This window comes from Sminthopsis crassicaudata, chromosome 5 (genome assembly GCF_048593235.1).
Source record: "Sminthopsis crassicaudata isolate SCR6 chromosome 5, ASM4859323v1, whole genome shotgun sequence".
Classification (NCBI taxonomy): domain Eukaryota; kingdom Metazoa; phylum Chordata; class Mammalia; order Dasyuromorphia; family Dasyuridae; genus Sminthopsis; species Sminthopsis crassicaudata.
Genome location: NC_133621.1, coordinates 141,490,062 through 141,512,264, shown reverse-complemented (window position 1 = coordinate 141,512,264; position 22,203 = coordinate 141,490,062). Strand labels below are relative to the sequence as shown.

Sequence of the window (22,203 nt, the reverse complement as noted above, 5' to 3'; positions counted from 1 at the left end):
TGTATTGATCAGAGTAGCCAAGTCTTTCATAGTTGATCATTTTTCCTACTATAATCTCCCAATTCTTTTTACTTCACTTTGCAATAGTTCATATAGTTCTTGTCATGGTTGTGTTTTTTTTTTTCTTAAAACCATTCCCTTCATTTCTCATAGCAGAATAGTATTCCATCCCAATTACATGCTACAACTTGTTCAACTATTCCCCAATTAAGCATTCCCTCAATTTCCAATTCTCTGTCACAACAAAAAGAACTGCTATAGATATTCTCTTACAAATAGGTACTTTTCCTTTTTTAAAAAATCTTTTTGGGGCATACAGACCTAATAGCACTAATGTTAAGTCAAAAGAGTATGCACTGTTTTATATACTTTGGACATAGTTCTAAATTGATCTCCAGAGAGATTGGACAAGTTCACATTTTTATACTATTAGTGTACCTATCTTCTCTCATTTGTCTTTTCTGATAGATGTGAGGTAGTAGCTCAGAGTTGTTTAAATTTGTATTTTTCTAATCAATAATGATTAATTCAGAGAAGTTTAAGGTTCAAGCATTGCCCACCATCTTCCATTATTGTTTTCATTATAAAAGTTCTCCTTTGCAAACCTTTTATGTGATCAAACTTTCCCCATTTTACCTCTCTCCCTTTCCTCTTCTCCCAGAGCATCACTCTTCTTCATTCCTTCAATTTTTTTTTTTCAAGAGCATCCCAATATAATCTACTCAATTCCCTCTTGTTGTGGTTGTATTGTTGTGGTTACTCAGTCTTTTTCAGTCATCTGACTTTTCATGAATCCATTTGAGATTTTCTGGACAAAAATACTAAGATGGTTTAACATTTTCCTCTCCAGCTCATTTTACAGATGAGAAAACTGAGGCAAATAGGGCTAGGTGACTTGCTTAGAATTAGTAAGTGTCTAAGGACAGATCTGAATCTTGGAAGATGAATCATTCCAACTTGACCCAGCACTCCATCCACTAAACCACCTAGCTGCTTCTCTGTCCATGTAGACTTCTAGACTGCCCTATTAATAAGGTTAAAGTTCTTTGGGAGTTACATATATCTTCTTCCCACATAGGTATTATAACTTTATTGAATCCCTTATGATTACTCTTTCAAGTTTACCTTTTTATGCTTATTTTAAATCTTCTATTTGAATGTCAAATTTTCTATTCTGCTCCAGTCTTTTCATCAGAAAAGCTTGAAAGCCCTATACTTTAAGTACATATCCATTTTTCCCCCTAAGGGTTACACTCAGTTTGCTGGGTAAATAATTCTTTGTTGCAATCTTAGTTTCTTTGTCTTCCAGAATATCATAATCCAAGCTCTCTATCCCTTCTAATTGAAAGTTGATAAGTCTTGTGTGATCCTGAGAGTGGCTCCACGATATTTGAATTGTTTCTTTCTGAATGCTTCCTTGAGCTGGGAACTCTGGAGTTTGGCTATAATATTGCTGGAAGTTTTCATTTGGTGGTCTCTTTCAGGAGACAATCAGCAGATTCTTTCATTTTCTATTTTACTACCTGAATCTAAGATATTGGAGTAGTTTTCCTTTATAATTTGTCAAAATATGATATCCAGGTTCTTCCCCCCCCCCCCCACAATGGCTTTCAGGTAGTCCAATAATTCTTAACTTAGCTGTGATCTACTTTTCAGGCCTTTTGTTTCTTCCAAAGAGATATTTCACATTTTCTTCTATTTTGTTTTTTGACTTTATTTTATTGTTTCTTGATGTCTCATGGAATCATTACCTTCCACTTGACCAATCCTAATTTTTAATGACTTATTTTATTCAATGGAGTTTTTGTACCTTTTTCCCCATTTGTCACGCTGTTTTATAAGTTCTTCTCTTCAGTAAATTTTTGTGCTTCCTTTCCACTTGGCCTATTCAGCTTTTCAAGGAGTTCTTATCTTCAGTGAATTTTTGTGCCTCTTTTAGCATTAAGTCAATTCTGCTTTTTTAAAGTGTTATTTTCTTTAATACTTTTTTGTGCCTGTTACCAAGCTGTTAATTCTCTTATCATAATTTTCTTGCATCACTTTCATTTTCCTTTCTCCCAACCTGTTCTTCCTCTACCATTATTATCACTTTAACTCTTTCAGGAATTCCTCTGGTCTTTGGTACAATTACCATTTTTTGTTTTGTTTTGTTTTTTGGAGGTTTTGGTTGTAGGCTTACATTGTCTTTATCTGAGTTTATACCTTGGTCTTCCTTGACACCATAGTAGCCTTTCATGATCAAGTTTATTTTTTGTTATTTTCTCATTTTTCCAGCCTCTTCCTTGAGATTAAACTTTGTTAAAGTTGGGGTTCTGTTCAACTTAGGAATCGGGAGGCACTTTCAAGTTTCAGGCTTTTTCATGATACTGTTTTCATAGCTACTTCTGGGTGTCTACAAGGTGTCATTGCTTTCAAGGTGGTATGATCTGAGAAGAAGTGTAGTCACTGCTCTGCTGATTTACACTTTGGTATTTATCCAGGAAAGGCTCCTGCTCTTTTATAATAGCAAGTACTAGCATTCCTCTTGGCTTGAGTAACCAAAAAGATACTGTTAGCATCAATAGAAAATACTGGGAGGAACAGATTTGGGATGGTGAGTTTAGTTAAATACAAGGAGGTGGCAATGAAGGTAGTCTGATGGAGAAACAGGATTAAAGGGATACATGCAGAGGAATTGGCCTTCTTCATCAGAGATTGGCAAGTTGAATTTGAAGTGCCAGCAATACATGCAAGTAGAGATCTTCAACAATCAGTTAGAAAAACTGAACTAGAACACTGAGGAGAAATTGAGGGTGACGAGGTAAGATACAGATTCTGGAGTCATATGCATAAAGATTATAACTAAAGCTATATGAGAAAATAAAAAGACTATGAGAACATAAAGAATAGTAGGACAAGCATAGAAATTTTGGGATTATTCAAGTGTAACACTTGGAAGTATAAAAAGCTAACAAAGAGGATAGAAAATAAGTCAAACACAGCAAAACATTAGAAACCAAAGGGAATCCAGACTGAGGTAGCAATTCACAATGCTGAATAGCAAAGAGAGGTCAAGGACCAAAAAAAGAAAGGAAAAAAAAAAAGGTCATTTGATTTAGTGAAAAAAAAATTATCTACAACCTTGGAAATAGCTACTGCAATATACGTACATGGAAGCCAAATCTCAAGGAATACATGACTTAAAAAGTAGAAAAAATAAATTGTTTTTTTCCCAGAAATGTAGTTACACAGGTAGAGAGAAATAGAATGTTATTGCATAAAAGAAGGTTTTTCAACAGGTTTTCATAGGATATAAAAAATAACTAAGCACATTCAGAGGCTTGGGGAGTTGGCCTTTCTCCTTACCAAAGTATTCCCTCTACCAATCCGAAAGATATTTCATCTCATATCTTTTAGACTAACCCCTCCATAATTGTCACTCCATTACTTATTTTCAATCTCTCCCTCTATTGGCTCATTCTCTACTGCCTAGAAACATACCCCCGTCTCTTCCCTTCCAAGCACGCCATGATTTCCCATTAAGTCTAGTTGGTGCGATAAGATGAGTTTGAAAGAGGTTTAATATCTTCTGTGATTACAGGAAATAATTAGGTGAGAAAAAAGTTTTCCGCAGCCTGAAATATTTTGTTGCTTAGTGATTTAAATTTACTGATAGCTATCCAGGGGTCGTCCTACTATTGTCACTTTCATCCAGCCCGGGCCCTGTATTCTATTCCAGGAAAGTTAGTGCAAGGAGCCCCGGCTCTCCCATTCTGGCTTCCCCAGAGCCCAGAACAGAGTTAGCCCGCAGAGGCGAGCCGAGCTCGCCCGTGGCGGAGCTGTACCTGGAGCTGTGTCCAGCAGTCAGCAGCTGTTCGGGGAAGTACTAAAACTATGCTCCGCTATCCATCCCTCTGCCTCCGAGGACACCAGGAAAGAGGGAACTAACTATGTGTGCTGGACATAATCATAGTGGCTTCGGCGCTGGTTTAAACAACAACAAATCAGAAACTACGAAGTGCCCAGTTACTGAGAAACGTCAACAACTAATGCATATACAGTAACGTGCAACAATAGCAGTCTTTCCTATCTGTAGATTCGCGGTGCTCGGAACAATGTCATGCACATAACCCGTCTCCTAAGGACTCCTCTTCTCACCCGGGCCGGCGCTCGTCCTCCCTTCCCCGCTACTGGGACATTCGCACTCCCTCTCCGGACAGGCGCCCCGTCCGGGCTCCGGAGGTCGGGATGGGACTCTGCGCGGCGGGATCAAGGCAGAGTCCCTTAGCTCGAGAGGAAAGAGGGCGGGGAGGGAGGCCAGGAGAGAGGGGTGCTCCCCCGGGCCGGGCCGGGGCGGGCGGACAGAAGAGGGACCCACCTCTCCGGGACCCACCGCCCTGGGACCCGGAAAACTTTCTGCAGCAGTAAAGCGCCAGATTGACAGGCCGAGCGGCCCGCGGAGCTCCCTACCCGCAGCCCGGTTCTGCTCCCTTACCGTCCTGCAAAAGTTCGCGGACCGTGACAGTGGCGGCTCCAGAAACAAGAGCCTCAGCCCCGGACCCAGCAACACCGGTGCCTTCCATGTTGGCAGGTGCAGGACTGATGACGTCAGTGACAGGGCCCTCCTGGGCCGGGGCCGGTGACGCACAAACCCCGCGCCCGCGAGCTCGGGCTCAGGCGGGCCGAGGTTTTGCGCGTGCGTGGTTCCCGAGACTCACCTGGCTGCTGAGAGCAACTGGGCGACCTGAGGGTGAGTCGCGTGGGTTCTATGAGGGGAGGGGCGAGCGGTGGGATGGGCCCCTTTACTTTCCCTGTTTGTGGAATGAGTTGAGAGATCGTGGTGGCTGGGGGTAAGAAGTATCTCCAGGCGGAAAGGGACGCGTGATGTCGTCCGCGGCTGGGCTGATGCGGTAACAAGAGGCCTAGACATTAACGTGGTCATAGATGTAGAGCTGGAAGGGCCCTTCGGGGGTCTCTAAACCAGAGATTCTCGATCTGGGGCTCATAATAATTACAAATCATTAGTATGTGCTCCATTATTGCATAATACATATATGTTTGTTATATATTTTACTATATTATATGAAGCTATGTATAATAACTAATCATGTATAGTAAATATATATATATTTGTTATGTAATTATAAATTGTAATAAAAACATTTTCACAATAATGCGAAGACGTTTGAGCTTATGGCTATAACCTACGTAAATAAAAGGTCAAAAAACTTGAGAGCCTCTGCCCCAACATCCTTCTCCCCTGCCCTTACAAATGAGGAAACTGAGGCCTAACCCGGGTCCGCTTGGCCGAGCCCTTCACTTTGCAAATGAGGAAAGGCAGAGCCAGAATCCGAACAAAAAGGGCTTTAGAATGAGAAGGGCATTTAAAGGCCCTCGGGTCCCAGCCAGGACACACCCCAGGCTCTCTTACTTGAGTTCGACCTGGCCTCCCTACGGCTTACTTCTACTCTTGGTATGTACTTATCATAGAAGAGAAATCAACTCATAGCAAAATAAATAAGTCACTATGTTTCTGTTCATTAAGTATTGATTGAATGCCTACTACTATTACAAGGCAATAAGGGCACATACAAGAACTGCCTGCTTTACTAGGGCGATCCACCAGTTATAGATGCAGAATGGAAAGGGACCTTCCAAAGTATGCAGACCGATACCTTCACTTTACAGAGGAAACTTAGGCCCAGAGATACTAGTGGCTTGTAAGTGGTAGAGCTTATTCCAGTTCCTCTCATTCTGAATACATCCTTTCAACAACACACAGACATAGCTAGCCGCAAGGTAATTTCGAGAGAAAGAGAAGGCTGACTGCTGGGAGGGTCAGAAAAGGTCTTAATTCACTCAATTCAGTCATTAAGAGAAAGAAAAAAGGGCACTAATCAGTTGTCATCATCTGTGGGGTCTTGTGTTGCCAGATTTCTAGATTTTAGTTTCTATTCCCACAGGCTCAGGAATCATCGGAGTTATGGTCATTAACTGTGCAGAATTGGTCATTTAATTTTTATCATGCTAACAGATTATTATAATTATGTGAGGGACCGTGTGGTAAAGTAGAAGTATAATCTTGGGCACATCATCTCACTCTGAGGCTTAGTTTCTAGAGAGAACAGAAACCTATTGGTTAGTATTTTTACTGGAGGAGAACTTTGGGATGTTTGTCAAGGAGAGAGAGAGAAATGATGAAGAGATACTTTACTTGAAGTATATTAATTGAAGTGTACCTATACAAAAGTAATATATATGTATCAATTGGATAGAACCTGCATTTTTGTAAAGGTATTTCTCCCCAAGATTCCCATAAGGAAAAATGGATATGGCCAAGAATCAACAAAGAGTCATCAAGCAAAAGAAAAAGATCCCTAAAAGGTGAATAAAAATTGTTGTAAACTTAAAGGCTATGATAAAATACTTCCTATGCAGCCTGCCAAAAAAAAGCTATACCAAACAAAAGCTTATTCTCAGTCCTTGGTCTATTTCTATAGGAAGAGCTAGCCAGCTAGCATCTTACAATAATTATATCTTAATGAGGTACTAAGTTCTTGACTCTTTGAGTTGAGAATAATTATGTTGATGGCTTACTGTAAAACTGTTCTGAATGGATTTCTTTAAGATCTTAACAACTGTAACAAGTTGTATGTGTAAAGTTGTTCCTTCCTTGCAGACCACAGATAGCTTTAAAGGAGTGAATAAAAATCTCCACTTAAAAATTATTTTATGTGCAGGATTCTTAACCTTGGGTTTGTGAATATGTTCGTGTGTATATGTATGCATACATATGTGTGTTTAAATATTTTGATAACTGTTTCATTATAATAATTTAGGATCTGGGACCCCAGATTAAGAACATTTGCTCTCTTTATCACATTAACTGCTATATTGCCAGACCATCCCCCTTTTGTATATATGAAATTGATTTTACTCTTTGAAAGCCATAACTCGGATCAATGAAATGACTCACCCCAATTCTGGGAGATCATTACAACAGAGAGATGATAGACTAGAGCTGTAGAATATGTGAATGGTTTGCATACCTATATTTTGTAACAAGGAAAAACAGTTTTGTTTTGATGTGCTGTGAGGAGGAGAGTGATTATAGTGATTTTTTTTTAAATGAATGGAAATAAAAGATCATTTATGAAACATTTATAAAATGCCCAGAAGAGACCAGAATTTTTAGAAGTGAAGGACAATTTTGAAATTACCATGTTAACCTTACATAATTTTTTTAAAGTTGCACATATGAGATTCATGGTTTCATGTCATTCTCTTTCAGTTGTTATATATGGAAATTAATGGAAGTTAAGTTCATAATTTTAAAAGCTCTATATAAATCTTGCCTCTCAAAAAAAAAATCTCAGAATTAACAATTTAATTTTGGCAAACCCAATGTAAATGTCATCTTAATAGATGAAACCCAACCTTCAAGCCTATCAAGATGCAACATAAGCAAGGAAAAAGTAAAAAGAGTACCATACTCTCCTTGATAAATTTAAACCCAAGTGAACTCTTATGTGGAATCCATAAAAGACTATTCTTTAAATGAAACGTTTAGATAGGAAAAGGTGCCATAGGAATAAATAAATGTCCCCACTTTCATCTAAAGGGAGGAGGGCAGATTTCACATTGTAGACCAGTAAGTTTGACTGATTTTTGGCAAAATTCTAGAATTTTTTTAAGGGGACAATCAGTTAATATATAGATAACAGATGTGGTTATCAGAATAGCAGATCTATAACCAACCTGAGTTTATTGCCTCATCTCCTTCCACTTTTTTACAAGGTTATTACTAATTAAAGAAATACAGACTTCACCTGGCAGATCAGGGGAAATGCTGCAGATACTGTATTCTATACTTTTCTTGTGGATAATATGGAAAAGTGCCTTAGTGTCATTCATACCTTCTTGGCATAAAATTATTGCCAGATTGCAGTGTATACTTACATGGTATAAAATTAACATTTACTTGTATCTTTCACTTTCCTAAAAATCATGACAAATGAGCACTTAGTTTATATTTCGCCTCTGTGAATTTTTTATGTATGAGCAGTAGTCATTAAAACTAGTAATCTTATCCAAGGAATTCCATACTAATAAACTATATGGGAGCTCTATTGTATAGTAAATTAATCAAATCAATAAATAAAGCCAAACTGGGTTCCTCACATATGCATTTATCATGTTCTCATTTGTATTCTATTTGGGTATAAGCCTTATGTCCAGACCCTAGATTGTAAATTATTATCCTAAAGAACAAAGACTGTTGTATTATGATGGGTCTAAATTAGGAAGATTTAGATATAATGCTACTACTGATGTTTCTTAGCCAAATCATTTAATATTCTTGTGCCTCAGTTTCCTTATTTGTAAAATAAAGTTAAGAGTAGTAGTACTTACCTCATTGTAAGCTTGAAGGAGTTATGTATGGAAAAACACATTGAAGAATTTAAAGTATTTTCTAAATGACAATTATTTTTGTCATTTTTAGTGTCTAATATAAGTCATTGCATATAGGAAGTACTTGAAAATATGTACTAAATAAACACTTGAATGACTCAAACTAAATTCCTTGGTTTAATGCCATTTTGAATGAAACATTGTTGAAAAAGTATCTGCTTTTCATGGAATAAAGACTTCATAGATCAGGTGCTTGGATGAGGACTATGACCTCAACTCCAATAACTTGTACAAGAAATGTAGCTATAATAATTTCGCAATTAAATGTAAATGTTCAAAACAAGGAACTATTACCGGTATCTAGTAAAGATAGCATCATTTTACAAAATGCTAAAAACTATTGTTTTTTTTTCTTTTCTTTTCTTTGTTGTTGTTGTTGTTGTTGTTGTTGTTGCTGAGGCAATTGGGGTTAAGTATGATCCAGGATCATACAGCTAGGAAGTATTAAGTGTCTGAGGCCAGATTTGAACTCAGGTCCTCTTGATTTCAGGGCAATTGCTCTATCCACTGTATCATCTAGCTGCCCCAAAACTATTGATTTTAATGATCAACCAAATTTGTGGTATGCCATTTGTAAGATCTTGGAATATCAGGAAAAAAACTTTGTCAACAAATCTGACTAAATTGATGGCATGCAAACTTTATATGCATGTGTGGGTATGTTTCTTACATGAGGGATAACTGATGGAATATCCTATGCTATAATGTTATTCACATGACTTCAGATAAACATAGGAGAAAGCTCACATCATGTCCAGTGGGAGCCCCAAGCCAAAACTGGGAAAAGACATAGAAGAGAACTGCGCAAAATAAAATGATATAAATGGATTTTGATCTATATTATTTGTCCTATGTCAGTAAAATTACAGATTCCTTGTAATATTAGAATTTGCAAATTACTTCCTTGTGGTAGAAAATAAGCGCATTGAAGGGACAAACTGTTTTGTCAGTATATTCCCCATTGCCTAAGAAAATGACTTTCCTATAATAGGCCTTTAATAAACATGTACTAGAAGTATGTCTAATAAAAAATATGTTTCTATATGAAAACCGATTATCTTTTTCAGAATTTTTTTTAAAACTGGTATTCATGAGTGGCGATTACACAAAAACTATACAATGCCAAGAAAGAATAAGAGATCCACTGGAAATGTTTCATTCTGGGCACCTGGTAAAAATATGTGCTCCTATGGTTCGATATTCAAAGTAAGTATGGTGAATTATTATGTTTTATATTTTCTGTGTCTTTTCTTTTTGGAATTATATTTTAACATTTGCCATCCTCACCTTCAAATAACTGGCATTACAAGTGACCCTTTCTGAAACTTTCAACCAAAAGAACGCCCCAACAACCATATAATAATCAAATTATAAAGCAGGATGATTAAGTATAGCAGAAACGTAAAGTTCATTACAAATAAAATAAGTCTCTTTGGGGAAGTACAGATTAGATTAACTCTTCCCACAAACTAAAACTTATGCGTTCTGCCTCTGCCCAGATACCATTTAGATTAGCTGCTAAGTAAGAGAAGCAGAAACTATAAGATTTCTATTTTTGTTACTATTTCCCAATTATTAAAATCATCATTATCTTCAAACATTAATTTGACTTAGGGACTTCTAAAGTTTATTTGTGAATTTTGGTGATGAAAAAATTTATTTTAAATTGTTTTATATTCAAAAATGTGAGGAATACAGAAGACTATGAGACACAATCCCTGTCCTGAAGAAACTTATAGTATAGGGAAACAAGACAATGCCCATGGAATAACTATAGGGTAATACAAATATTATATTATTAAATGCCATAGAGGTTCAAAAAAGGATGAGATCACTTAGTTACAATTACCTAGTAAGGCTTCATGGAAAAGATAACCATTAAAGGCTTTCAAAAGGCATGGAAATCTCATCTATTTAATCACTTTTGTCCCTTAACATAGTTAAATATGCACCTAATAAACTTTCTACTAACACTTCTGAATATAATCATATTAAGAATTCGTTTATTACTGGTTCACATCATCCAACCCACAACCTAATCCATGTGTTTTTATGAGATCTCTTTAATTTCTTGTATGAATAGCCTTCATAGTGTCGTAATCATTTAACTAGAAAATCCAGTTGAGTCATTCACCATGATTGACAGATAGTAAAAAACTTACTAAATTTCACTTTATTCAATACATAACAAAACCTATTCTTTCATATTACTTTTTAAATTAACATTGATATTTTAAACTGACCATTTAAACTATTAAATATAACTTCTTCAACATTTTGTTGAACTTAATAAATATTTCTTACCTTAATTTATGCTTAGGAACTTTTTATTGCATTTAGAAGTAAATTGAATCATAGAACTTTGGAGATGCTGGATTAAAATGTTCATTTGCTCACAGATTGGCTTTCAGGACACTAGTGAGGAAATACAACTGTGATCTGTGTTATACTCCAATGATAGTTGCTGCTGATTTTGTCCGATCTATAAAAGCCAGAGATAGTGAATTCACCACAAACAAAGGTATGCACAGTCTATTCTATATAAAGTTTTGTGGAATTTCTTTTTTAAAAAACATCCTTTTTAAATCCTTACTCCTCTCTATACTCTCCACAACCCAGTGATATTGACTTTCTTACTATTCTTCAAACAAAACACATCTCCTCTCTCCCAGCATTTTTGTCATCTGTTCCCTGTGCCTGAAATCCCTCCTTTCCCATCTCCTTTCTTCAAGTCAGCTAAGATCCCACATTCTTTCAGAAGCTTTTCCCAGTGTTCTTTAAAGTTATTTGCCTACCTTCTGATTACTACCAGTTTCTATATTCTATATACCACTTGTTTATATTTTGTCTCCCCCATAAAACTGAGTTTTTAGAGAGCAGGAAGTTGTTTTTTTTCTTTATATCATCAGTGCTTGGTACATAGAAGAAACTTAATAAATGCTTATAGACTTACTAGACTATTGGATTAGTTTAGGTAGATGGCAATAAAAGTTTGTCACAAAGTTAGTTCATTTTCCTCTTAGTTTTTTTTTTCAAAAAATTAATATGCAGCAACAAATTTGTTAAGTATCTTTTCAATAGTAGTGTAAAGGAAAAAAAATACAAGATGAGAGGTTATTTTCTCCCATCTTAGTTCTTCTAAAAGATAGCATTAGAGCCAAATACTTTTATGAGAAAAGAGGTAAATCCTCATCTCCTCATACATTTTCAGAAGGCTCACATCTGATTCTATTTTAAAATGTAATCCTGTCTGCATAGGTGTTTTAATAGATTGAATGTAATTAACATTGTCTGACAATTAGGGAATTTCTGATTGTTATTTTTAATATTCCACATTATTTCTTCTGAATTGTAATGATGAGGTGTTTGTTTTATCAGGTGATTGTCCGCTGATTGTTCAGTTTGCTGCTAATGATGCACAACTTTTATCTGATGCTGCCCGAATAGTCTGTCCTTATTCGAATGGAATAGACATTAACTGTGGTTGCCCTCAGAGGTAAAACTCAAAGAAGTTGGAAGAAATTACTGAAAAGATTAGGAAAATCTATATGAACATGGTAAAATATCTTTCTAGTTTTCCAAAATTCAAAAGGAAGTTAATTCATATGAAATAAAATATAAAGCATGAATATTCTAAATTGGATATCAGATAATCTGATAAAAAAAAAATTTTGATGGGATGTTGAGATCCTATTGTTCCAGAGAGTTAATGGGACTGTGATGTAATTAAATACTAAGGTATATTTTGTTATTTGGTCTTGCTAATTGAATTTGGTATTGTGTGTATTCCTCTCCTCGAGGCCTGCATAAGGACTGCATACATCAGAAGACCTCATTGTAAGGCACCATAATATGAACCCCAAGTACATTGTTTTTAGTGAGATTCCAATGTATAGAAATGTTGCTTCAAATATACTTTTAAGTTCTAAGATATATAATTCTATGATTTTGAAGGTCTCCACACCCTTTCTTGTAATTCATTCCCTTTTTTTTTAAGGCAAAAAAATTTTTTTTTTCCAAAATACAATATTTAGTTGCATGGTTAATTATGATGTCAATAAGAAGTATTTAGAAAACAACAAGATGTTATATTTCAATAATTTCAATGTTATAATACTAAAAATTAAAATGCAGTGCAATCAATAGTTACATTGATATAATCCTATAAATGAGTTAAATAAGGTTTACTAATGTTGCTAGAATGAAGTATAAACTCTAAAACTTTATACCTGTTCTATTCCAACTATGTTAAGTCAAAGAAATATTTTTATGTGTGTAAAATAATGCATTTTATATCTGCTAGTATTTCTGTTTGTTATCTTCTACTCTCTCTCTCTCTCTCTCTCTCTCTCTCTCTCTCTCTTTCTCTCTCTCTCTCTCTCTCTCTCTCTCTCTCTCTCTCTCTCTCTGTTATATTTCCAGACTAAAAACTACTCCTGTTATATACATTTTTCATTTTGTTCTTATTAAGATGGGCCATAACAGAAGGATATGGAGCATGTTTAATAAATAAACCTGAACTTGTACGAGATATGGTTAAACAAGTAAAAAGTCAAGTGGAAAATCCAAAGTTTTCAGTGTCCATTAAAATAAGGTAAAAAAATTTCATATGTTTTAATCTATTGACAAGATTCATTTTATTATAAATAAAAAGTATTTTTTGTCAAAGTGCTTAGTTTGAATGGTCCATATTGTTTTATATATAAAAATAAGCTTTTTTATTAGATGGACAAGGATGGTGTATTTTTTATTTTTAATTTGGAATATGGGTAATAGGATGAATATTTTGATGGCTTTTTCTTCTTTTTTTTTGCTTCAGTGTAAAGATACAGAGGATCTCTGTTAAAATGTGAAAACTTGTAGAGTAAAACAAGTCTGTTTTCAGCAACCATTTGACAAGGAAAATTTTACTCAAGAATAAGCAATTAAGATCACATTATTTTTTTTCTAGATAGAGATATCTACCAAAAAAGTTTTAATACCAAAGCAGTCTGCTAAAAAGTAAAAACTGGGTGGCATCTAGGAGGTATAGTGGATAAAGCACTAGCCCTGAAGTCAGGAAGATCTGAGTTTAAATATGGCCTTAGACACTTATCATTTCCTGGCTGTGTGTGACCCTGGGCAAGTCACTTAATCCCAATTGCCTCAGGGGGGAAAAAAGTTAAAATGAAGTACAGCTGGTTATTTAATATAAATTAAAATGCAGATGGTATCCTCCCTTTTTTCCAGCTTTGTCTGATATTACTATTCTTGACATACTTTGTGCTTCAGCCAAATTAGACAGCCTTTTGCCCTGATCTTTGCTCACATGGTTCCCTGTGGCTGGAGTGTCCACCCTCACCACCTTTACTTTTTAAAAGCCCAGTTCAAGTGCTAATGTCTATAGAAGTAAATCCTTATTCCAGCCTTCTCACACTTTCTTTTGTAGCCCTTGAAAGTCTTTACTGTATATTATGCTATCTGCTTTGGTGTCTTATTCTTCCACTTGATTAATAAGCTGTTTGAAGGGAGGGAATATAATATGTCTTATCTAAACCTTAATGACCTAATACATAGTAGAACTTCATAAATAGTTGTTATTGCTGTTATTGTCATATTGCTTTACCTCACCAGGAACAAAGTTATCAAATTCAGGCAAACTGATATTACTGTACAAAAGTCTTAGAATTCCTATAGTTTCCTTTAAAAACAAACCAAGACAACTAGGATAAGAAGGGAAGGGGTCAGTTGTGGAGTGGGGATGTGAGGAGTACCCTTTATTTCTGATAGCCAAAGTAGAGAGACCATTCATACAAATATGCAGACCCAAAGCATTACCCAATAGATAAGTGGTCAAAGGATTTAAAAGTTTTTATAGGAAAAGTACAGATTCTTTTGGAGCTTTGGCATCACCAAACTATTGATATAAGCTAAAGTTCTCACTTTCCTCATTGGAAAGAATAGGCTGGAAGGCATAGAGTTGGTTCTTTCTGTCCTTATAATACAGAGCTTAGATCATCATGCCAGCATGTAGAAAATGGGAATTTCTCTCAAGGAACAAAACCAAAAATGTGGGATATTATGGGATAGCCTGGTTGTGACCTTCTTGGTGCCAAAAGTCAAATAGCAACACCAGAAGTAGACTATTCCTAAATAAAACCCCATTGTCTCCTTCAAGGATTTTGCTAAGAAAACTGAGAAAATAAAATTATACTCTATATGAGTAACAATTTTCATTTGTTTATCATTTATCTCTTCATGTGCTATAAAATGTTTTGGAATTTTAGGATCCATGATGATCTTACAAGAACTGTAGATCTTTGTCGGAAAGCTGAAGCAACAGGAGTTTCCTGGATTACAGTTCATGGGAGAAATATTGAAGAAAGACACCAGCCAGTACACTATGATGCAATTAAAATAATTAAAGAAAATTTATCTGTACCTATAATTGCTAATGGAGACATTAAAACTTTAAAGGAAGCAGAAAATGTTCAGGAAATAACGGGGACAAATGGTAAGAAATCAGTATTTAAAATGGGTGAGGACAGTTTAATCTTTTTGTCTTAAGAAACTAATATAGTTGTAGTTTTTAACAGTGAGCCATATTCTCCCAATAGCCTAATTTAAGCTAGGCACCTTTCAGATTCATCCTATTAAATCTTATTTACTAAATAATAGAATAAGGCCTCAGGTGAGATAAATGTCGTTTTCCTATCCTTACATCACTTAGTGAGCAATATGCTTCCAGATGACCTACTAGCTGACTCTGGCACCCAGTAGAAAGAAGATTGGCTTATCCAGCTAATGTCTTTTATTGACCTAGCCATTGATACTATAGTTGTTTGGTTTGTAAGCATATAGCATAATGGGGAGATAATGGCATTAGAGATGCCTGTTGGTGACAGCAAGCAGTTTGAAACAGGTTATATATTTGTATTAGAAGAGACTTGAGAGAGCACCTAGTCAAACTACATTTTCTAGATGAGTAAATTTGAAGTCCCAAGAAGTGATCTGCCCAAGTTATTCAGTGACAAAGCAAGAATTTAACCCAAAGGTTCTCATTTTGCATATTCAGCGGTTGATCCATGCTCACAGCAACTTCTGAACCTGATTCAAGTGTCATTTTTTAAGTACCTATTTTGTAGAAAACATTTTTCCAATTTGATTTTAATTGCAACTGCCAGTTCATCACTTAGCATATCAGGGAAGACAATAAGAGAGTCAGAATGTGTTCAATCCATTATTATTGAAAATAACCAAAAGATTAGCAAATGTTCCCACTTTTTTTTTTTCTAATTGTTGTCCTACATTCATTTACAGATTAATGTTAAATAATAATTTGGTTTCTCTGATTTCATTTTAGGCTTTCCATAGGTTCATTTCTTAGTTGCTTTGAGTGGGAAAAAATTATGAATTTATTCAACAAATAGTTTCATTACAGAAAATTTTTTAAAAGATTAAATAAGAAACTAAAGGTTCTATTATATTACCCTTTTAAAAAAGTATTAAATAACAAAATTCAGTTTGAATCCCCTTCACTTATTTTCTTCTGGTTATTTGAAAAATATTTAAAGACATTTTTGATCCTTCTTCATTACCCACTAACCCATTCTCACCTCTAATAAGTCCTCCCTTATAACAACTATGTATAATCCAGCAAAACATTGATTTTCAGTTTTGTGCAGTTACTCTCATTTGCCAGGCTCCTGAACTATTTTGCAAATTATTTTCCATTCAACTATTGCAGCCTGTGGTTGCCACATTTTTCTGCTTTGCAATATTGTGTTTATTGATTCAGGTGGCATTGGGAATTTTAATCTTTATTGTACTAAAGATGTTTCATCTGCTAATTAAGAGTTGGTGGCACTTTAAAAAAAAATTGTCCAGTTTTCAAAGATAGAATTAGAGCTTCAGTCATCAAAAGCAATTCCTCTTCATGTTATTTCCATCTGTTTTTAAAAAATTTAAGTTGACTTTTGTTCTAACCAGCTAGTGATCTAGCTTCATTTGGCTGACTGATAAGATTACCAGTTTCCAATTGTTTCCTATCTCCTTATATTCAATTTCATTTTTTGTGGTATCATTAAAAGTCTGCCACTGATTGAAGACACTATTCAGTGAAGATATTATGTACACTCAAGGAGCTTCCATGAGTTTTGGATTTGTTTGGGTTTTTTTTAACCATTATTCCCTTTCTCAGTAAAGCAGAGTCAAGACATGCTGATTTGATTTTTGAGAACCTAATTCAAGTCTTCATAGAATTTGCTTCTTTACCCTTAGTAGGGAACATAGTTCTCTCCATAGGGTGTGGGCTTACCATGAGCAGTACAAGATGAGATAACCAAGTGTACAGGAAATGATTGTTATTTTGGGGTACATGACACCAACTCAGCCTGCTTCTTTACCTCTCCGAAATAAATTTGCGAGATGGCCTTCCATTTGGCCACAATTTCATTATATCTTCTGGGTTTCATTTATTTTAAAGTGACAATATGGACATAGTTTAGTTTGTCTTACAGAGTGCCAACTCTGGTTAATGAAGAAGAAACATACATTAAAAATAAAAGTGGTGATTGTGGCTGGTCTCAAAAGTATATGCCCCTTCAGCCCTTCTCCAGTTTGAAGGCAGCTATGCAGGACTACATAGTAGATAGAACAGTGGGCCTGTAGTAAGGAAGAACTGAATTCACATCTGGCCTCAGACATTTATTGTGTAACCCTGGACAAGTCACCTGTTTGCCTCAGTTTCCTCATTTGTAAAATGACCTGAATAAGGAAATGGCAAACAGCTCCAGTGTGTTTGCCCCAAAAGGGGGTCATGAAGACTCAAAACAAGTGAACAACAATGCAGGACTCATAGGCATTTTACTGTTTTGTCTGTTTCTTGGCTTGCTGTGAAGTTATCCAGTAATTATAACTAGTTTGTACTCAGACAGCAGACCACTCTGTTATTGCAACATCATTCCTGCTTATAACTTAGTAAAGCTTCAAGAACTCAGGGTTGTTTGCTTACCATGAGAAAATAGGATTTTTAGAGTTTCTTGGATGAGCTTCCATTTAGTACAGCTGTTTTAGGATAGTAAAGCAAATAACTTCTTTGGAAGTAATTCACTGGGTATGATACAATAATACTATTATGAAGATTTGTCATGAGAGCCTTCAAATGCATTTATTCTGCTTTACTGAGGTCTAACTATTGATTTTTACATTCTCTTTAAATCAAATATTTATTATCATTACTATTCCTTGCAGGCAGGGGCCTGAGTATCAAGCAGGATATAACGATAAACGAGCCATAACTACTGCCTTAAAAGGTCTTCCAAGTTAGTAGAGAGATAATATGTATAAACAAATAGAATATGAAATAGAATCTGCCAGGAGGTTCAGTGGACAGAGCATTGGGCCTGGAATCAGGAAGACCTAAATTCAAATTTGGTCTCAGACACTACTAGCTATGTTTCCCTAAGCAAATCACTTGCCTCTGTTTGCCTTAATCCCCTAGAGAAAGGAATGGCAGACCAAATGTGAAAATACCTAAGAGGTACAAATAAACTACCTGGAGAATTTAAAAGCCAAAGGAATTAATTATGATGAGGGTGTTCCTAATATTATTTGTGGTAATTTATCAATATTTCTCATACTTTTTAAACAGGTATAATGGTTGCGAGAGGACTTTTAGCAAATCCTGCTATGTTTGCTGGATATAAAGAAACTCCCTTGAAATGCATCTGGGATTGGGTTGATATTGCTCTTGAGCATGGCACACCTTTTATGTGCTTTCATCATCATTTAATGTACATGATGGAAAGGATAACATCAAAGCAAGAAAAAAAGGTGTTTAATGCTCTGTCAAGTACAACTGCAGTTTTAGATTATCTTACAGACCATTATAGCATGTAAAAACTGTCAGTTATATAATGTATTTTTTATATTTGACAAAAATCAATTGTGGGGGTTTTTTAATGCTTGATTTCTTTAAATCTTAAATAGGCCACAAAAATGTTCACTAGTAATGTCTTTTTATGATTTTTTTTCTGGAAAAATCATAATTCATATTTTGAGAGAAACATTTTAAAGTAAAACATTCATTATTTTAATATAGTTCCTATAAGTGGATATAAAAATTACTGCAAATTTATTTTTAATGAAAATAACTGCAAAGAAATTACAAAAACAGCACAAAAATCCTTAGAAGTGGAGAGCTAGTGGCAGCTAGGTGGCGCAATGGATAGAGCACCAGCCTTGAATTCAGGAGGACCCGAGTTCAAATCTGGTCTGACACTTAATGCTTCCTAGCTGTGTGATCCTGGGCAAGTCACTTAACCCCAGCCTCAGAAAAAAAAAAAAAGAAGAAGAAGTGGAGAACTAAAAATTTGTATAAAATTGCTCCCACAGAATGATACAAGTTCCATTTGAAAAATGGAATCATCCCTGAAAACACTTAGACCAGAAAAGAATCAGTCCCACAAATTCCTTCACCAAATATTATGTCAAGTTTCCCCAAACAGAAAAATACTTAAATCAAATTTAAAATAAGTTCTATTAAAATTAGTCATTTTGATCAGATTTACTGGTTTCTAACACATATATCCAAGACTTCTTGGAATTCTAAAAATAGCACTAACAATTTCTCAGGACTTCCAGTCATTTGGGAAATTGAAAAAACTTGATAAACACACATTCCTGAAAAACTTAAATGAATGGCATTCCCTTTACCATCTTTGAAGTACCTTCTTAGCTGAAATGTCTATATTGTCATCTTAAGGATGAATGTTTTTAGTGATGGATTTTAAAAGATTAAGCCCATCACATCCTTGGTTGAAAACAAAAAAATAAATTTGTCTTTTTTTAAAAATATATTATGCTGGTTTTGATAAGCAAATTTTGGTATTTTTGTGCTTTTCATCGATTGATAACATTATTGAGTTCATTGCTGAGATTTTTATCATATGGACATGGGGGTTGTGGAAAGAAAAAAAAAAACTGCTTCATTATCAGTAGTGAAGAATGTGCCATTACTACAATTAAGTATTTTATACTGAAATTAGTTCATTTCTATAATTATTTTGGATGTCAGCAAATGTTTATACTCCACTATGTTAGCAAATAAATTCAAAACATGATGTGATTGTTGTTTAAAAACTATTTTAACTCAAAACTTGTCCTTAAGTAAATACTTTTTTTTTCAAGATGGTTCTTATGTTCTGCAATATTATAATACAATTTATTTTTCTATACATATTCCAACTAAGATTGTATTGTTAGAACTATTAAAACTTTCCATTAAAATGTAATATCTTTGAAGGAGCCTTCTTGATACCTGCTAAATAAGTGCTTGTTGATTAATTGATGAGACATGAAGTAATCCCCTGGTGAATACTGGAGATTCAATTCAGGATTTAAAAAATACTTACTACAACATACAAGATCCCTGGAAGCAAGGTGGCATAATAAATAAAATATTGGACTCAGAGACAGAAAGGACCTGGGTTCAAAACCCTCTAAATTACTGAGCAAGTCATTTAACTTGCATATATATGTTTCAAGCAATTCCCAGAACATGAAATAAGAAATGTGATGAAAACCATATGTACACAAATAGGTATTATATTAGGAAGACTATTAGAGGGAAAAGAAATAACTAGACAAAGTAAACTAAGAATATGTGAAGGATAGTGTCCTGTTTGTGGAATAGAAAGGTGGCCAGTGTCATTTAACAATTTTCAGATGGAGAAATTAAGGCCTAGCTATATGAAGAAATGCTCTATTGATTAGACAAATACATATTAAAACAGCAAAGTGAGGTACCACTTCACACCTTCAAGTTGGCTAAGATGATAGGAAAAGATAAAATGCTGGAGGGATGTGGGAAAACTGGGATACTAAAGCATTGTTGTGAAATGATCCAACCATTCTGGAGAGCAATCTGGAACTATGCCCAAAGGGATACCAAACTGCATACCCTTTGATCCAGCAGTACTACTACTGGGTCTGTATCCCAAAGAAATCACAAAGGAGGGAAAAGGACCCACGTGTACAGAAATGTTTGCAGCAGCTCTTTTTGTAGTAGCAAAGAATTGAAAAATGAGTATTTGCCCATCAATTGAGGAATAGCTGAATAATTTAGGGTATATGAAAGTAATGGAATATTATTGTTCTGTAAGAAATAATGAATAGATTTTAGAAAGGCCTGGAAAGATATATACAAACTGATATTGAGTGAAACAAGCAGAACCAGGAATGTTTTACACAATAATAGCAAGAATGTGTGAAGATCAACTATGAAATACTTGGTTCTACTCAGTGGTTCAGTGATGCAAAGCAATCTCAATAGACACTGGACAGAAAATGCCATCTGCATTAAGAAAAAGAACTTAGGGAGGCTAAATAAAAATTGACACATACTATGTTCACTTATTTTTTGTTGGTTTTTTTCCTCTATTTTTTCCTTTTGCTCTGATTTTTCCCCCCAATGTGATTAAAGCAATATGTATTAAAAATAAATTTACTAGGAAAAAAAAAAAAGCATGTTGGGGGTAAGATATAGAAAGACTGAGGGGTGAGGAACTAAGAAGTAGTTTATGAAAGGCCTTGAAGGCCAAACAATTTTGTAATTGATCCTGGGGGTGACCACCAAGTAGCAGAGTGCAGAAAGAGAAGGTGACCCAAGACAGAGTTTTATGAGACACCTATGAGAAGGGGTAAGACCTGGATAAAGAGACAAAAGAATTGGCCTAATTCGCAGGAAGAGACCCAGGAAAGAGCAGTAACATAAGGAACAAAAGGCTCTAATCTTGAGGGATGTGGTGTTAAGTCACACCAGGCTACATAGTCTCACAGGCTTTGCCCTGGTCGTGGCACTTCCTTAGGCTGTTGGGGTAGCATAGCCACAGATCCCCAAAACTAAACAGAGGGGGACATGTAGGAAGGCAGGAGAGAAAACTAGGGGAAGATCTGGCACAATGTAGGACTAATTCTCAAGAACAAAATTTTTCAGAAAGGAAAACTGCCAATTCTGACTTCAAGGTTTCTCACTAATTATTTTCTTAATAGCGTCATCATTTGTGCATGGCATCCTGGCAATAAATAAAATTAGTCTAAAAGTTCCTGTGTCCCAGAAACTTAAGGCCAGGTGATGTGGTGTCAGAGGAAATGGCCTGGAGGTAAGACACCCAGGACCTTGGGCTTTCTGGACCTCCATTAACTCGTCTGTAAAATGAGTCTGCTGGACCAGAAGGCCTCTCAGCTCTGTCTAATTCTAAGCAGCCTCTCTACCTCGGGCCCTTCTTCTATCCCATTCTTTTGGCCTAAAGGAGGTATATATATGGTTGGGGATGAGGAAGAGCCAACCAGTAATGAGTCACCCCTAACCCCACCACTAGCAATTAAGATAATTACCAATAAACATAATGATATTGCCACTACCAAAGTTACTAGAGAGTGTTCCCCTCCACCTACAGGCTTGGATGTTAGAAACAGCAAGCCGAGCAGAGGCCCCACTTCCCCTCTGGGGCTCAGACTTCCTCTCTTCCTCCCTCCCTCTCTCCTCCCTACTCCTCCTCCTCCTCCTCCCCTCCCCCTCCCCCAACCATCCCCTGCCGCAGCGTCTGACGTCCCCGCGCAGGGGCACCAGCAGCACCTGCAGCAGCACCACCGCTGTCTCGGATCCGGGCCCCCTGGCAGAGGTAAGCACAGTTAGGGAACCGAGGACTTCCTCGCCTGGGCCCGAGCATGGTTCGGCCTTGGGGCCGCTGTTTGCCCTCGGCCGTCCCT

General features: G+C 35.8%; 3 protein-coding genes across 3 annotated transcripts in view; 2 read left to right on the top strand and 1 right to left on the bottom strand.

The window, feature by feature from the left end:
• The window catches only part of COG5 (component of oligomeric golgi complex 5), a 344,010-nt gene extending 339,429 nt beyond the window's left edge, over positions 1–4,581 (bottom strand). The window contains exon 1 of the mRNA XM_074268349.1: positions 4,475–4,581. Coding sequence (XP_074124450.1) covers positions 4,475–4,562 — 88 coding nt within the window. The 5' untranslated portion in view covers positions 4,563–4,581. The remainder of the gene's footprint in view (positions 1–4,474) is intronic.
• On the top strand, positions 4,561–19,553 carry DUS4L (dihydrouridine synthase 4 like). Its single transcript, XM_074268351.1, has 7 exons — positions 4,561–4,729; positions 9,519–9,657; positions 10,851–10,972; positions 11,830–11,947; positions 12,923–13,045; positions 14,718–14,944; positions 18,083–19,553. The coding sequence occupies exons 1-7, from the start codon at positions 4,561–4,563 to the stop codon at positions 18,328–18,330; spliced, it is 1,146 nt and encodes a 381-aa protein (XP_074124452.1). The 3' UTR covers positions 18,331–19,553.
• A 2,455-nt stretch (positions 19,554–22,008) lies between these two features.
• Positions 22,009–22,203, top strand: part of BCAP29 (B cell receptor associated protein 29) — a 67,145-nt gene continuing 66,950 nt past the window's right edge. The window contains exon 1 of the mRNA XM_074268352.1: positions 22,009–22,115. The gene's annotated coding sequence lies outside the window, so the exon portion shown is untranslated. The remainder of the gene's footprint in view (positions 22,116–22,203) is intronic.

Excerpts from the sequence above, each read along its gene's own strand:
- DUS4L (XM_074268351.1), top strand. The coding sequence starts at position 4,561 with ATGTTGGCAGGTGCAGGACTGATGACGTCAGTGACAGGGCCCTCCTGG. Across the intron at positions 9,658-10,850 it reads CCTATGGTTCGATATTCAAA|ATTGGCTTTCAGGACACTAG; the intron begins GTAAGTATGGTG and ends ATTTGCTCACAG. Across the intron at positions 10,973-11,829 it reads TGAATTCACCACAAACAAAG|GTGATTGTCCGCTGATTGTT; the intron begins GTATGCACAGTC and ends TTGTTTTATCAG.